General features: G+C 37.0%; 1 protein-coding gene across 3 annotated transcripts in view; it reads left to right on the forward strand.

Annotated features, from left to right (window-relative positions):
* The window catches only part of MIB1 (MIB E3 ubiquitin protein ligase 1), a 76,828-nt gene extending 69,854 nt beyond the window's left edge, over positions 1-6,974 (forward strand). For all 3 annotated transcript variants that reach the window (XM_014871291.2, XM_014871292.2, XM_088173926.1), the window contains exon 21: positions 649-6,974. In XM_014871291.2, the coding sequence (XP_014726777.1) occupies positions 649-789 (141 nt within the window). In that variant the 3' untranslated portion in view covers positions 790-6,974. The remainder of the gene's footprint in view (positions 1-648) is intronic.
* Positions 6,975-12,745: the final 5,771 nt, after the last annotated feature.

Raw genomic sequence — 12,745 nt, forward strand, 5'->3', positions numbered from 1 at the left:
CTGATTTTAAAAGTTTGCTGTGCTGCTGTTTTGAGTGAAGGTTACAGATTTATTAAACTGTTCTTCATTTGAAACTTGAGGTGTTCTTTTGGTTGAAAATCTAGGTAACTTTCACAAAGTACTAGATTTTTACATATCATATTGGTTATGCAACATTTTTATTGCTTCTGCCAGTGTTGAGTGCTTGGTGTTTACAGGTAAGTATACGAATGGCTAGATAGCCTGAGAAGAAATTTGTGAATCATTACCCAAGCATTGTATACATCAAGCTGTTTATGTTTTATTCCCTGAAAGATTACGTGACATAAAAAGGAGAATGTTTCTGAAAAATGTTTTCATGTTGCAAACTTGCATAATGATATTGAATATACAATGTCAGCCTGGATTGCCTTAATTAAAGGAATCATATTTAGGAAAAATGACATAGTTGTTTGTGTCATGATGGAGCAAGAAAAGCCCATATATTTTAAGTCAATGTGGAATAAAAATGGGATTTAAAAAAACCCAATTTAGCTTAGTGGCTATGGCAATTATCTGCTATGCTTAGGGTGACGTATTTGTTGTTAAATTTCAGCAATTCATATGTTGCATATTCAGTACTGTATAAGTGCTACCACTGACTATGCAACCTGTCGAAATCTTTTCCAGACCATGTGTCCTGTCTGTCTGGACCGCCTGAAGAACATGATCTTTCTGTGTGGCCACGGGACGTGCCAGCTTTGTGGAGACCGGATGAGCGAGTGCCCCATATGCCGCAAAGCAATTGAACGGAGGATCCTTTTGTATTAAATGGGCCAGGGTCTTTTACTAGATTCTGAAAGAGTAAAGGACATGTCGATGGTTTAAACCTCTGTAAGTTGAAAGGTGATAAAGGGTTCTGGTGGAAACATTTCTAATACTGTAGCACAAGTTTGTTACATAGTAATTGTTTAAAGACTGTGACCACACCACATAAAAGAAACAGTATTTGAACAGTCAGCTTGTAGCTTTATTCTTAAAAAACATCTAAGCCTAATGCTAATTTAAAAGAGTCTTTTTAAAATGTTTGTCTTCTTCCCCTTAAAGGGACAATCTTATTTTGGTTTTGTTCATGTGTATCATGTACTTATCAGATGTCAAGTGATGTAACGGAATTTCTTTTTATATTGTCAGTTACTACCGAACATAAATATTTAGGATTTTTTTTTTTTTTTTGCTTTATGCTTTTTGGAGAGTGTCGACATTTTCTATGGCAGTTCTGATTCACAATTAATTTCTGTCTTGAAATACACAGTCATGAAAAATCAATACAAAAATATGTACACAGTAGTAATAAATATACTATTCCCATAAGGTCACACCTCAGAATACAATGTTATTCTGACTTTATCATACCCTTTGTTCCTGAGGATGGGTTGTGTAGGAAACAGTAAAAAGAAAAATCTATTTTAGAAGCATTATGTTTCCAAAACTGCACTTTAGTCTAACAGGTTCAAGCTAAGTAATTTAAATAGTGAGCTTTGTAATTCTGCTAATTACTTGACTTTTCATGGAATTGCTTTTAACTTGAGTGGAAAGGAGAACATTTGAGCAGTGGGTCAGTTATCCCTTTTAGATGAGTGAATTTGATCAGTTGTGTAGAAACACATACATGCAGAGCTGTTTAAAATTTGTCAGTCTGTGAATTCAGAAAAAAAAATTTGTAAAATTCCTTTATTTTTAAGTGAGTTTTATTGTCTCCAGGCAAACAGTGTCAACAGCAAAATAGAATATTTAATATTGATTATTCATCTAAGTGGGGTGTTAACACCAGAACTTATCTGTGAGCATTACTGAGTAAAACTATAAATGAAGACGTTGTTGATAGAAAATTAATTTTGTGAGCTGTGCCTAGTTGAGCTAAATTTGGCTGAAGGAGTTTGTTGTCACTGATGTGATAAAGAGCTGTTCCTCCTCACCCCCAAAATGCTACTGTTAGGGATTGCACGCTATAAACATTTTGAAAACAAATGCATCTCTCACCCTTTTTGGTGGTAGAAAATGTGCTGATTTAAAGATCTCTTGTAGCCAAAAGGAATCTGTGCTAACTCCAAAGTGATTCAACAGTTTTCTGAGTGCATAGTTCATGTAGCCCTTTGCCATTGTGCAGACTTCATTTGGATGTGCTCTTGCAGAGCATTAAAGAAATCCATGCTGGAGTCACTTAGGTGCCTTACTTGCAGCTAAGATGAATTTATCATTGAATTCTCATTGCATATGTCTAAAATGTGGACAAGAGGTTAGTTCAGGGAAAGATCCAAGTAAGGATAAATATATAAATGTGGTCTTTTCAGATAAATCAATCTGTCTTCTGAAACTTATGTTGATAAGCCTGAACTGTGCAAATGTTGGCAAATGTCTCAGAAGACTGTTACTGATAAACTGTAAAGATAGGCAAACCTTTAAGCAATAAGATTTAAACACTGAATAAAGTTTTCCAGGAAGCAAGTACAGTGATATATTGGAAAACTGTATGCAGAGTGGCTTTTAACACCATGAAGTGATGTAATACACAGCCTTACAATAGCCATCTTTAATCCTCATCCGGCATTTCAAATGTTCCTCATTATTTTCAGTGTTTTTTCATTGGACACAATCACAGTCTGGAGTCACTCTAGTAGTCTGGTTTATTTTGTATACTGGTCATTGTTTCTCAGATAATCTGCGTCTGTATTCTTGACCAAATGAAGCAGCCTTCCCTTTTTTTGCTTCTTGGTTCCTATTCTAAAATCCCAAAATTTCAAGGAGTTTTGGAAAGGTTTTGATGTAAGGCCTTTTTTCAGTTCAGCATTTTGGTATCTCCACTTGAACTCTGCATGCATCTGGGTGTTTACTGCAATTCTCATTTGGCCAATACTCACATCACTAAGGTTTTTGGTTTGGTTTTTTTTGGTGGTTTTTTGTTTTGGTTCGGTTTGGTTTGTTTGGGTTTTTTTTTGATAGCATGTTTTACAGCTGAGCTTTCTATAGTAGGCTTCAGTTTCAGGCTTCTCCTGAAAATAATTCTATAGTAGGATGTGCCATTTGATGATCTATTCTGAGTTTTAGTCTGTCATGCATCAGATTTGTACCTTGATTTCCTCTATCTCTGGCAGACATATTTTGTCCTCTTAATTCTTCAAGGGGACCTCTGCAAACTTGTCTGCACAGGTGCAGGGTGGACCTTGATAATGCAACTCAAAACTGAAACCTCAATACAGCAGTTTGCATTTTCCTAATTCTTTTTTGCTGGAACAAGCCAGAATTACTTGAAAGTATTCCAGCTTAGCATCAGTTGAATAAGTCAGCTGAGTTAGAACAGATCTGAAGCATCCTGGGTAGGAAACTGGATGTAAGATGCAAGTTACTGTTTAACACCCTCAGTACTTGAATACCATCACAGTCCTATGGAAATGGAGACAATGACTGAAGGAGCAGCTTTAGTGTCCTATACTGCAATCACAGCAGATGAATGTGACTGCATAGGAGTTTGTGATTGGACTCATTCAACAGTGTTGTGTGCCAGTGGAAACTGAAGTATGTCAGCTTGATGCTATTTTGGTGCCAAGAAAAACAATTGAATTACAAAGACTAGGAAAGCTAACCAAGATGCTTGAATTATTTATATAGATCTCTTATTGACAGGAGGAAGAGCTGTATCTTGTCTGGAGATGGCAATACAGTTTGCCTTTCAAAAAACTTAATGAGGAAAAATGCTTGCAAATCTGGTATCGTTTATGGAAATAAATATTTATATTCAGACCCTCTCTTTGCATTTAGATGTAGAAGGTGAGCTAGTGTTATTGAAGAACCCAGTAAGCTCATTCACTTTATCGTGTTGTTATCTGCACAATATGCACAGTGTGAATGTTTAATTGGATAGCACATATTTGAAGGATGAGAAGTTCACTTGAAAGCCAAAGGGGATTGTAACAAGTAGTAGAGTTAAGGGAATATCACTGTGCATCTGTCTTCAGCAAAAGATTAAAATCTAAATTTCACCTGAGCAAAGTGAAAATTAGATAAATTAGTTAGGCATTTATCTTTAATTTATTGTAAAATCATGGAATGTAAGGGTTGTAAGTTTTGTTATGTCTATTCCCCAGCATTTAATAGCAATTTTAAATTAAATGTAATGAAGTATCTCCATTTGTTTTTTGAAACTAGTAACGAGACACCTAAAATATATTGTTCGGTGTGAGGTATGCTCAGATGTTTAAGTAAAATACTTCCTTTTCCATTCATTAAGAGACATAAGTAGTCATATCACTACACAGTGATTTAAAGTATAAAGACAACCTAAGAGGTTAACAAAATAAACTTAATAGTTGTAGATTGTTAACTTTTGTATAACTACCTTTTAACTTCTATTTCCCTCTCAAAACTTTTGTCATCACTTATTGTGGCCCAAGCTTATATGGCACTTCTCAAAATCCGGGCTGCTATTACCTACTCTCCCTTTGTGGGATTACTGGGTATTTGTATGTTGGGGTTTAGAGAAATCCCTTTTTCCTGAAGTGTATAATAAAAACTACACTAGTGAGATAGCAAACAAGTTACTTTGTTAATGTGAAAGTTTGATTAGAAGGTGGTGTTATTAACTTGGACTGGGTAAGAATATAGCAGATTTGCACAAGTATTTGTGCCTTGTTAGCATAGTCTTACAATTGGTATTTTAGCTTCTTTTAAAGACGTTAAATGGTCTTTTAAAAATAATTAAGTACTTATTGTGTAGATATTTTCTAGAGATGAAGGTTTATGTATGTGTAATTATCTTTAGCAGTATTAATTGCAGTTAATGTAAACACTAAATTGTTCGAAGAAGCTGCTTTCAGCTAGTGATATGAGCTTCCTCTACAAAACTAATTGTCAGAAATTTAATTTTACTCTTCCAGTAGCAGCTGGTGAACCGAAGAGCCTATCCTGTTCTTTGTGCTGCATGGGTCAAGTTTTCACTTAAAAAACCAAACCCCAACAACACTACAGTCTAACCTTTAGCAGTGCTACCTCCTTTCTGTCAAAGTGCTGAATTTTTCTCTAGCTGTTTGTTGTCTTTGGGAAGGGATGGGGAACGCATCAGTTTTCTTTTGCTTCATCAATTTTGATGTCTGAATATATTACAGAGGTTTTTTTACTTTATAAAATTACTGTGTAAACTGTGTACAATAGCAGTGTGTGATTTGCCACAAAGTACATTGTATACCTGTGCATAAGTTGCTGGAATTCATACTGTTGTCTTTTTGTGTATTTCATAACTTGTTTGTGTTGACAAAGCTAAACTGTTGTCTGCAGAAGCTTTAGTATGTGCCATTTTTATAGCTGAGCCTGTGATAAATACGCAAGTTCTGACTCAGGGCTTTTTAACAACTTAAACACATTCACAATATTCTTCAGCACATCTTGGAGAATACTAGAGATGTAATGACTGTACAGTGCCTTGATAGAACTATTGAATGGGCAGCAGCCATAGGGTCTTCACAGAATGCAAGTACCTTTTCAATCCAGTTAATGAGTTGACATTGATATAGTTGTAATGCCCTTGCCATGGATTTATAAACTTGTATATACTTTCTGTAAAGGAAAATTGGCAAATTTAGATATTGTTAAGCTTTCTGAAAGCTGTTTAATTGTTGCACTGGTCATGAGGATCTGAAGGGCGTAATATTCAAATTTACAGAAGCAGCTTTTGTGTCAAAGACAGCTGAGAAACTTTTCTGTATGTGACATTTTTAGTGTGAGGGAGAGGTCATTGTATAACATGTAAAAGTACCTGCTTTACTCTGATCTAGTAAATCTTCTGTAAGTGAGAGAGAAATAACCAACAACTAATCAGTAGGTTTGCATGCCATTTCATAGTTAGAAAACTTTGTGTCATTTTGAGCTTCTAGGAAATACTTTATTTGTCCCAACCTTAGTGTCTTTATGAATGCAAACTATTCATGTTAGAAAACAGGTTTTACTGAATCACAACGAGCATTTTTGCTTTTGTTAAAACTAACTTTGTATTTTCTATAAACTGTAGATTTTGACATGACTGTTTATTGAAGAAAATTTAAGGTTGCCTGTGTGAATGTAGTGTATTTCTGTATGCAGATAGCATTATGTAATTGCTTACTTTAAAACTGTTTAGCAAGGAAGCTAAGCTTTTCAAAGGAAATGCTGATGTACTGTATGGTTAGTAAAAACTTGTCATATAAGATGTATACTGACTTTTTCAAGAGCTTTGATTTAAAAGTATAGTTGGACTGAATTAATACTGATTTTTTGCACACAACATTGGAAAAGGGGTGGTGGCACATTTGTCTTCCTCCTTCTTAGTTGTAATGATGTTAGATGTCACCATGGAATTAGAAAATTGTATACCTGAAAAAACTTGGTTACTTGTTGGCATACAATGTTTAAAAGTGCACCAGACTTCATTGAGAAATTTTGCAGTCCAACATCCTTTTATAATATGTTCCTGAAGAATGAGTTTGTGGAAGTGTCAGAAGTGCTACGTGCCTTTGAATCTCCAAGGTACTCAAACATTGTTAAAGCAGCACAGTAGAAGTTTGAAGGGTGGATTATGTTGTAACAACAGAAAGATTGGTTTAAAATTATCTCTGGATTATGTGCAAATTTTTCTGTAAATATGCAGTTCATAGTACTGTTCTACTGACCAGAGTTGCTGTTAAGTGTATGTTAGACTCTGTGTTTACTTGTAATTGAATGGCCTTTACAGATCTGGCTACGTGAATGTGATTGTTTAAACATCTCCTGCCAGATACAGTAACTTCCATATTCTGAGACAACAGATGCTGCATCATAGTTTGTACTTTTAGGATTCAATTTAATGGATGCATTTGTAAAAAAAAAAAAAAAAAGTATGTAATCAAAGGCAACAAAACCAACCAGACTTATATGGCTTAGTGTTTTTATTTGTCCTAGTGTACAGGTGAAAAAAGGAACTGACAGAATAAAAAGTTTGTTTCTCTCTTTCTCAGTTTCTTTTCATTTTTCAAATTTCTTCAGCCTTGGTTTATATGTCAGGTCTGTGTGAAAACATAGTATTTTCAAATACTTTTGAAAAAACTTTATTTAAAAATAATTGATGCAAATTGTTGAAATACATTTGAAGTAGCCTCTTGTTCTTTACTTTGGGATTTACAATCTGTTCACATATTTCTCCTTACGTGTGCATTGAACGTGATGGGAGCAGTGCTGGCATTGGTTCAAGACTTCATCTCTGTGGTCTCAAGACCATGCTGTTGATTGCAGTGGATATTGCAGGTTTTGCTAGTGTTTGGTATTGATGGGTTTAGATTTTGAGAAGGCTATTTCATACTGGACAATATAAATAATTATAATAATTTTATAATATAAATACTGTGTAATGCAATTAATTTATAGTGCACTTTGCTATTCTAAGTCATTCCAGCTATATCCCATATACAGTCATCTGTTTTTGATGGGAGTGGTGAAAGTGCATGGAGATTTCCTTTGGATTTGGCATGAATCAAATGCAGAGGGTGATTCTTCAAGGGTGTGCACCGTTTCATTTAAGGAGTAAAAATTATCAGTAGTATTGGAACAAAAGGCATTAGCCTTCCTTTCCAGACTTGGTTTTCCACTGTAAGGAAAGGAAATATAAGTTGTCAGAAATAAAATCATTGAAGTTCTTGTGCTTTGTGCAGCCCTGCTCATAATGGTGACATGCATTGGAAAGCTTTTGCTTTCAAGAATGAATTATACCAACTTCTCTTGATACTTACCAGAAGGTTTTGGCTGAAAAATACTTCAGGGTTTTAAATAGTTTGTTCCCTTTTAAACAGAGTAATATGCCCTTGCTTTCCAGGAGGTAGTATGGTGGGGGTTTTCTGCAGGATTTAGCAAGTGGTGCTGTAATGGATTAAGATAATTTAAGTTACATTAAAAGTCGAGAACTGTGCCAGCTGGCAAAGTATAAATTTTGGTCTTCAGAAACACAAGACTTTATGGGAAAGTCATTGCAGTATCTACTACAATTAGGATTTATTGATGCTTATTGACTGCCTTAGAGCTAATAAACCTTAATTTCTGTAAAATTGCCTAAAACTTGTGAGACTATAGTGACTTCTTGTAACACTAACACTGTTTCACTGAATTTTCCTTAGAAATCTGTGGGAGCCTATTTCCCCACTGACTCGTCTGCATCCTAAAATGTGTTTCTCCCACAAGGGGTCAGTAGCACTCTCCATTTGGCACAAGTTTTTATTACAATATAAGCAGAAAGCAAACAAGGGATAAGGATAATGATGATTGCATTAATATGTGGGTGGACCAGACCTCACTTGTCTCCTTCTTCAGGCAGGCTAAGTATAATTAGGTTATTTGCTGACTTCAGTAAGCACCATATTCTATCCTCTGACTCTCATGTGACATGAACATTGCTGCTATTGATTAGGGCAAAGTTCTAGTGGAGTGTTTGCCTTTAGCTCTAGTTGAAAGTATTCATTTAGTCAAGCTTTTTTTAAAAGCATGCAGTTGGAGCAGATAAACTATATGAAAGAGCTTGTCCAGCGGGCAGGGAAAAAGAATTCTTGTATGAGTGTCCCACATATTCTTAATGATAACCACAGTCTCCCTAGATGGCTAGAGCTGATTAATATTTTCCACTCTATAGTAACACAGCTTATAGTTAAATATGCTTTGAAGCCTATCAGTCTGCTCAGTGGAAGGAATGTCCAGCTTCTCAAGCCTTCCCTGAGTATGCAAGTTACTTGAAGGACAGAAGTTTGAAGTAACTCATAATCTTTCTTCCAAGAGGCTGAACAGACCAGAGAGCTCTTCCTTCAACAAAAATGTCCATCCTTTGTGGCAAAGTCATGTTTCACAAATAGGAACCTTGAGATGGTCAATGTCATTCAGGCAGAGTTTCTTACGTGTGTTGGATTTAACAAGGGGCCTTCCTTACCTTCATGTTTGCAACTCTTGTTACTCTCTCTGTCACATCTGTTGTTGGTTTTATAATATATGTCCTCAGTGCTTCTGTCCCTGCTACTGAAATCCTCCATTTCAATTCTTTCTCTGTCTGTGGTTTTTGATAGCAGAACTGTGTCCCTTCCTTCTTGGTATGTCCCTTCTGAATGTCTTCCTGTTTTCTTCTACACTCGAGGCTGGCATAAGCTCAGTGAAGCCCTGTCCTTGTGTCCCAAACTCCACTCTGAATTTTGTGTACTGACAGGAGGAATTCCTGAATTTAGTCTTAGAATAATTTCACATTAATTTATTGACATCCCTTATTTCTATCCATTGGTGGCATAAGAAAAGGATTTTGTCTACGACCTGAGGAAAGGATAGGGGTGCTTCTGATCTCAACCATATGAGGAGATTCTGAAACAAGTAAATGTTTCAAGGTTGTTTTGCTTTGGTGATGTCTTTTTGTCCTATAGGCCACCTGTAATTTTCATTCTTACTGTATCCTGGGTTTGGATTTTGATGAGAGCTTAAGGGTTTCTTTTCAAAGAAACTTAGACAACTAGAAGAGAGAAACTTCCGTCTAGGGTGTCTTGTGCACTTGTATTGCCTGGAGGAAGTTCAGTAGAATTGCTTGCAAAGAGAAGGGGTCTGGTTTTTGAGTTCTTGCTGCCTCCATAAAGAATTAGGAAAAGAATTCCATCTCTCTGAATAAAGTAGATCTGAAATCACATTCCAATTGATACTTTTCTGCTAAGATTTCGTAACCTCTACTGTGTATATACAGTTACATACTGTTATATACAGTATTACAGTTGTAAGGTACGATGTTCTGTATGAAAGCTATATAAACTAAATTGTATAGAATTTATTTATATGGCCCAATGGCCATAGATTGTTGGTTTTGAAATATAGTACTTTCATTCTTCCTCTCTTCTTCTGTGATAGACCTGTAGAATAAAGATTACTTCAGGTCTATCCAGACAAGGCAGCTTTTCCTAACACAGAGGCCCGAGTTAAGCTTTTTGTGGTACAGCCATACAATTGAAAGCATCATGCTCGAGTTTTTTGTCTATTTTTCTTATTTATAATACATGGCACGTAAAAAACCTAATTTATATTGATCTTAGGTTTTGGTCAGGTGATTCTGATTCTGTGTAAGGCTGAGGAAGTCTTCATATCATTGAAGAAGTATTCATATCATTGTTGTCCTCTGAAACTGCCTTCTCTCACCATTTCATGTAGTGGACAGAGAGTCTGGAAGCACCACACTTTTTTGTTGAGATAGAAAAGTGTGTTAGAGTAAGGGCATGGGGAAACCTAAAATTAAAATACCGTCATAGTTCTAGAGTTTGAGGTGAGAAACTCAGATGGCAAATTTGACAGAGAGAAGAGTGATCTACTAAAATTGAGTTTTAAATTATTCTGTACCCTCTCTGGAGAGCCTGTAACATGGATACACTGAGTCTGCTGTAACCCTTCCATGTCCTGTATGTCCCATCACCCTGGATAGGTCCTTCCCCATCAAATCTCCCTGGAGGAATATGTCTTATAATTATGCTGAAACTATTCCACCCATGGAGAAGGAAGTTACAAGCCAGTCCCTGGTGCTAAAGTTGTGGATATGCTGTTTTATTTAACACAGCTCTCTTCCCATGGCACACACAGAGGATGTAAAGGAGTAGATGACCTTGACTTGGATTTTCTGTGTACTGTGGCTGTCTGCACCCAGGCAGCAGCATAAAGGAGCTGCTGCAAATCAACTGCTCAGTAATGAGCTGTGTGAGGTGCTTGCCCTGCAGCGAGCTGAAGTTGGGAGCCACTTACACATTTAAAGTGTTGCAGCCAAGTAGGGTTGAGTGGGCCAAGCCCTCTGGGCATCTACTTATCCTGAGCTGACATTGCTTTATTTGTAAGTGGCATGGAAATGAAATAGATTTGAAAAGCATATCTTCATTAGCAAGATTGGGATACCAGACATTTAATTTTAGGCTTTATCTGCTGTGCTGAATCAAACGGTGACAGCAAGATTTGGCAAGCAGTTGTTGAGCACTCCAGGAAAGGTTAGTCATGGGCTTTTGTAGGAGTTTCTCAACTTTGAGGACATAGTCAAATAGTCCTCAGGAAAGGAAAAAAGCAACTAGCAAGAGTGTTTCAGAAGAGAGTTATCCTTTTTTTTGGTTGGTTGCTTGGTTGGTTGGCTTTTGGTTTGTTTTGGGTTTTTTGTTCTCACCCTCTACTGGATAGTAACTGTGCCTGCTTTTTATTTCTCTTGCCAATTTTCACTTAGCCAAAGGTGCTGCCATAATTGCTACTTGCCATCTGGATTTACCAAAATCAGACATATAACCCATGTGTCTGTTCCAACTGTTCCTAACCATCATTCTACCTCTCCCCAGAGCATCCTTCCAAGGGTATGAGTGTGCACTTGTGGAGTTATAGGAGAGCTAGTGTTATCTATCTGTAACTTTCCAGGACAAGGAAAGGAATTTAATGTTGATTTGGTCTGATCTTTTTCTTTCTGACCATCTTCAATTACCAAATGTTCAGATGCCTTTTTTTTTCCCACGTGGCATTTAATTTTGAGAGGAATTCAACGGGGGCATCATTGCTGTGCCTGGAATTCTTGGATTTGGCCCGTCCTTTCCTACACAATTAGGCCTGTTGGGCTAAGATTGGTTGTTTTATGAGGTGCAGGTATTTAAACACTAGGCTAGGCAGCTCTACTCGTAGGAATATTAATAGAGATGGCCTGGAGTTGGCAGGTTTTTGTAGCGAAGATAAGGAAGGGCTTAGCACATCCTAGGTTAAGCTCTTCCCTGTCACAGCTGAATGCTAAATGCTGTGTGACCTGCAGTGTCTGAAGGGTAGATATAGATTAAGGCATCTTCATGGCACAGTGCTGTGTCCATACGAGCTAGCAGTGAGAGCAGAAGTGCACTGTATGCACGGTAACATATTTTTCATGAGGCTTTTCTGAAAGGGTAGGTAGCCTGAGATGAGGTCATCTAGGGAACCTGGACATAGAGAGCACTGAGTGGTGCTTGGTATTCGTAGTCCAGAACTCTAGAACAAGTTTGCTTGAGTGTCTGTGGATTGGCTGTCACTGAATTAGAAACAAGAGAATCTATAAGGCACCAGCTTTCCATATTTGTGTGAAAAGTATCCTTCCCTGTGCTTTATTAATTTACTTCCTCCTGGTATGGAAGGAACGAAGGAAGCCAACAAGCCTAGCTTGTTTTGCTGCTAACTGTGTATATGCAGCATTGAACATCTCCTTAGATAGCTTTGAATGTGGACAGGCAAAAAAAAATAAAGGAAGAGCCGGTAGGACAGAGACGTCTTTAATGATGTGTTACGTTATTGATGGAATTTCTAACCCAGAGAACTGCCTGCCTTGGAGCTGTGGGCAGTGTTACCCACAGTTACTGCTTGCTTGTGCGTAGTTCATTTTTGTTTTATTGTTCAGGAAAGATAAAGTGATGTCTCTGCTAAGCGTGGTGACTGGCTGGGAAGAGCAGCCTGGTTCTGCTGAGTACAGCTGCCAAAACTGGAGCAAGCCAAGGGAGAGCAGTTCTTTTGTCAGGACAGAAATGTGGTGTGACACAGCTTTCTTATCAAAGGGAAGGATTTTTCACTTCAGGAGGAAGTTTGGCTGGGAAGGCATTGGATAACTTTTTTTTTTTTTCCAGCTCTGCGGGAAGTCCTGTATAAATGTGTTTTTCATGAGTGTAATAGTTCTGCTTCTGACTCTCTGCAGAGAACATTAGTGCCGTATATAAGGGAAATAACATAAGGGTGACTAAAATATTTT

This window comes from Sturnus vulgaris, chromosome 1 (assembly GCF_052056855.1).
Source record: "Sturnus vulgaris isolate bStuVul1 chromosome 1, bStuVul1.hap1, whole genome shotgun sequence".
Taxonomy (NCBI): domain Eukaryota; kingdom Metazoa; phylum Chordata; class Aves; order Passeriformes; family Sturnidae; genus Sturnus; species Sturnus vulgaris.